This window comes from Oncorhynchus mykiss, chromosome 3 (genome assembly GCF_057628025.1).
Source record: "Oncorhynchus mykiss isolate SJ-2025 chromosome 3, ASM5762802v1, whole genome shotgun sequence".
Classification (NCBI taxonomy): Eukaryota; Metazoa; Chordata; class Actinopteri; order Salmoniformes; family Salmonidae; genus Oncorhynchus; species Oncorhynchus mykiss.
The window spans coordinates 92,286,674-92,291,699 of NC_143024.1; the positions used below are offsets into that span (position 1 = coordinate 92,286,674).

A 5,026-nucleotide genomic window follows, 5' to 3' on the forward strand; every position below is an offset into this window, starting at 1 on the left:
TTCATAACTTGTAAGGGATGTGGTAACTCTGTGACTTGTCGGGGCCTCCTCCACAACCTGACACCATAAACCAAAGCGGAGCTATTCAGCAATTATTTCTTGAATCTTCCATAAAATAATAAATTATTCCTCGACGTTCCTGACATTTGTAACTTTTTATAATCATGGCAAATAAATTAGGCATGATGTCACATCTGAACATTAATGACGAAAGGAATCTGGCTTGTGACTCCAAATGCCCAGTTTGCAGTGAATTCCATTTTATGTGGTTTATATTTTTTATAATTCTATGAAACGAAATATCAAAAAAGATAATGAAATAAATTAAACGTCAACGTGCTTAGAAGAGTTCGAGAAGTTGAATTTGATTTCTGAATTAGGCTACTGGGATTATAGTAGGCCTATAATGACGTTGCTAACAATAGTGCGAGCTCAAAATTGAGCAGTCTGGACTAAAATCTACACGTTGCGGATTTCTTTGTCCTTTAGTTGAATTGAAGGGGGGGGGGGGGGGGCAGTAAGTAATTGTTCCAAATATATTTCCTACTTCTATTAAAGTGTATTTGTGTTTCTAATTCTAATTATTTTGTACGCAACATAATTTGCTAAAGGCGTATTGTTTAAACATGGCCTTTAAGTTTGAATAAAATGTCGAAGTGTGCCTTGGTCTATATTTCAAATCGAAAATGTCTTAAACTATGTATAATCTGTAGTGGATGGTAGGACACTGTAAATAATTAGTCGTGTTTAAGGTGTTTATATTTTTTTTGTGAAAATGAATGGTTTGTGTTTATTTATTACTGGAATAAGTAAATTGTCTTTGTATCATTTCATTCTTAATATTATATCACGTCTCGTTTTGACCATCAGCTACATCGCAAGTTATCCAAACGAAGCAAGGCTTTATTAATTTTATATAATTGCTAAATGAAAATCAAGAAACTACGTTTTTTTTTTTTTTTTTTTTACAAAACTGTGTATGTTGACCCACTGTCAGGCTACGCACAGCTTAAAACCTAAGGTGTTTCTGCTTGTCTCAAAATGCCATAGACAATTTAGGATAGAACAAACTGTCCAGCTATTGCTTAGATCCCCCCATTTGACGTTTACCTATGTAAATCGTTCACTTAGAACTACAATGGCTCTTATTGGGGGTAATTTGGCCTGTGCATGTTTTCCTCACAACTTACGTGGAACTTAAAGCGTTGGTGTTTTGTTGCAAGAGGATGACATCAATAACAAAATAGGCAACACAATGTGTCATTAAACTTGTTTTATTTAACATTTAAAATCCCAAAATAATCATCGTCATTGATTCATTTGAAATCCCGTTGAAAATAAGTAAATAAATATCATTTAGCACTTTTTTTTTTTAATATATATAAAACACCAAGAAGTGATCCTTCTTGGTGTCGTGCGGTGACTGGCATGCGTGGCAACACACAATGGAAATACAACCATACACAAGAAAACAGCCATCTAGGCTCGGCAGTGACGTCGAACAGAGAGAACACTGAAGGGACATATTATACAAGAGGCAGAGGAAGAAGCAGGTGCAACATGGTACCAGCTCTACATGGCTGAAAGCAGACATGCTAACAACGGGGTCAATCCAAACATGAACCAAAAGGCTTGATATAAAATCTCTCGTACTATATAAACAGAATTCTGAATCTACATATTTACAATCTACATTACCATTGTGCTCTCATCCAGTTTGCTAAATCTAAATAGTGTTTTTTAGTTTATACGGTCTCGGAATGGGCTAGTCTTAAAGTTCAATAATGATCAAGAACATTACATTAAATAATGATCAAGAACATTACATTAAATAATGATCAAGAACATTAAAAAAAAGCCATCAGTAATTCCATGTGAATTGTGTATATTCCTGGCAGCCACAATGTAAGAAAGGTTTGCAACCAGTGAATTGATGGCCATTACTGAATACTAAAATGGGTCTTTAAAGCACCTTTTATTAATTACGCTATATACTGTTACAAAATGCTATGTTAGTAGCGCTCTTCCAGTTTTTATAAAGTAGGGAATTTCTGCTGGCTCAATCCAAAGCTAATTTCAGCAACAGATAAATTACATTAAAAAAGGTGTTTATATGGACTAAGATGCAGGGTGACGTCTACAGCCGAAAGTTATTTTCACTTTTCTCCTGCTCTCGTTCTATATGATAAGTGTTCCAAGTCATTTGGAGTCACTCGTCAGCCTGGACATGGTGACAGCGCTCATGCCGGACACATGTGGAGGTGGCACCTGGCACATGCTGCACGGACAGGGCATCCCTGCGCCCCAGTGATGGAAACTGCTGCCCAGGGGGCCCGGACCGGCCGAGGGCGCCTTCAGGAGTCCATGATGGGGTCTGATCGAGGTAAGACCCGTTGCTGAGAGAGAGGCTGCGGTGGACACCGCAGGGGGAAGAAGTGGGTGGTGCACCGGGTGGGAGGCGTGGGAAACAGTCGGATGGCCGGGCAGTGGCCCAGTGTGCGCCATGGTCCCACAGGCGGAGGGGTGGAAGCTGCTGTGGTGTCCGCTGCCATAGATCTCACTGACCAGTCTCTTCATCTCCTCAAGCGAGTTGCTCAGCATCAAGATGTAGTTTCTCGCCAGGAGGAGAGTGGCGATTTTGGAAAGCTTGCGCACCGAAGGCCCGTGCGCGTAAGGCATAACCTCCCGGAGACCGTCCATGGCGATGTTGAGGTCGTGCATCCTCTTCCGCTCGCGGCTGTTGATTTTCAGTCGCATCCCTTGCAGCTCGTTCTCCGATAGCAGTTTACGGTCCTTCTTTGACAGCATTTTCAGAGTGATATCATCTTCATCGTCGGAGAGGCTCCGCATGTCCGCGGGTATCTCCGGTGGAGAGTCGCTCTGTGTGGACGATACAGTACCGGAGAAGCCTACCATATGCTTCTTCATCGCATGCAGAAACATATCGTGCACTTCGGGGGAGGAAGGTCGGCTAGACACTCGGCTGGTATCGGAGTCCATGATGATGCTCAGGTTTATTCAGACAGCGCAATAGTCTACGGAAGGAAAGTAAACAAACCATTTAGCAATCAGTTTTTTTTCACAACCACGTTAAAACCGTGTGAATATTTCCTAAGAATATACTTTCAAACTAATTAAATATTCAATGCTGGAGTAACGAGAAGGTTAACAAACACATCCACGAAAGTTCAGGAGAAGGCTCTTGAAAGTTATTTTGCTCATGATGGTCATGAGTTCATTCTCAAATTAGGATTTGTATTTTTATGACAGAAATCACAGTTTGCTAAATGCCATAAGCCTACTATCAATATGATCCCGGAGAGCAGACGTGAAACATACCGAGAGATGTAGAGCGCAGCTCGGTGCAGGGAAAAGTGTCGCTGTTGAATCCACTTGTTACTCCCAAATCACAACTGACAGCCCATTTGGCATGCACGAGCACGATGACACGGTTTTATAGCGGACTTAAGTATCAGACGGGGGGGGGGGGGGCAAGTCACCAGGACAATGCCATTGCTTTTCCGACTGCCTGTCATCCACCAATGGGCTGCTTGCGAACCGGGAGAGGGAGGAGGCTTGGAGGAGTTAGGGGTTCTTCAAATCTGATGTCATTACAAAGAAATTGTAGCTTCGTTTAAAAGAATGAATTAGACACACTCTGCATATGGAATCTTGCGAGGGAATGACATTGTTGAGGCGTGTAGATGTTTTAGTGACGGACAAGAAAGAAGTATATGCAACAAAAAAAACAACAAAAAAAACGTATTGACCACCAGATCAGGAAATAATGTTAATGATGTCAAATAAAAACGTAGGCTTTACGTCAATGAATGGAACGTTTCATAGCCTATTTGTTTTTTTCCTTGCAGAAAAAAAACGTCTCTTTTTTTTTTTTTTTTAGAAAGATTCGACTTTTCGGTGGAAAAAATAGAACGAGCTGTTTTATTTCTTAATATTTACACTTTCGCGATATCATCCTGTAGTATTTTCACCAATCCAGATGTCCATGGTATAGGAAAGAAACAATACACGGGGATGTTCAAAGACAATATTCGATAACTGTAAAATAACGCAACTTTTCATTATGAATAGCCGACTGATTAAACATTTATTTTACTTTTAATTAGCCAACATTTAAGATGATTTGTTTGCTTGTTCGTTTTCTAAACGAAATGCTATAATTCCTCAGAAAATATAATAATACACATTATCATAATTTGACAGGACACTTCGATAATCTTTAGTTTTTTTTGCTGTGAAATTAAAGCGATATTACAAACTCATTCAGGCTCTTTAATCAACGAATAATGATTAAGCTTTGTGGTGCAATATGCGAGTCTTCTGTCGTTAAACACACACAACACACAACACACACACACACTCCGCCCGCGCCCATTTAAAGGCGCTGATTACGGTTTGAGTTAATGCGGGTGCTTATTGTTTTAACCCGACGACCCCTTGAGCAACCAACAGCTGACGGCGTGAGCCAAGACTCAAGCCGTTAAAGTGCACGCTAACGTTAATAAATGAAGCGTGCAAAATTTGATTTTAACGGTTACGATCAGTAACATTTCAATGGGTCCAATATGGACTCACATCAGTGCAGGCCTTTTTTTTGTGTGTGTGGCCAGTCGATAGAAGAGAGAAAACAAGAGACTCTCTGGCGTCATTGTCCAAGAAATATGGAACAAGTCATAAATTAGAGGGAAAAGGCATTTAACTTGAAGTACATAGTATAATAATAATAATAATAATAATAATAATAATAGTGTCATTTATTATTTATTATTTAGCTTTATTATTTATTATTTAGCTGTCCCTATTTTATTTAAATAAATCCTCAGTGACAAATGTTGTCAGTAAGACAATTGAGTTGTCCTTACACAATGTGGGCTAATCTACCGTGTTGACAATAATATAACCTAACTAGGCTGTATAGTACAATAATGTCACGATAGTAAATAAGTCAATAATGTAGCTACTGTGCAGTTATATGGAATTGCATGAGGAAAGTATTATATTAAGC

General features: G+C 39.4%; 1 protein-coding gene across 1 annotated transcript; it reads right to left on the reverse strand.

The window, feature by feature from the left end:
* Window positions 1-1,258: 1,258 nt before the first annotated feature.
* LOC110520649 (oligodendrocyte transcription factor 2-like) lies at window positions 1,259-3,442 on the reverse strand. Its single transcript, XM_021598070.3, has 2 exons — window positions 3,340-3,442; window positions 1,259-3,035 (listed from the first exon to the last, which is right to left on the reverse strand). The coding sequence occupies exon 2, from the start codon at window positions 2,998-3,000 to the stop codon at window positions 2,200-2,202; it is 801 nt and encodes a 266-aa protein (XP_021453745.3). The 5' UTR covers window positions 3,001-3,035; window positions 3,340-3,442; the 3' UTR covers window positions 1,259-2,199.
* Between the last annotated feature and the right edge of the window lie 1,584 nt (window positions 3,443-5,026).

Coding starts and splice junctions, on each gene's coding strand:
- LOC110520649 (XM_021598070.3), bottom strand. CDS start 3,000: ATGGACTCCGATACCAGCCGAGTGTCTAGCCGACCTTCCTCCCCCGAA.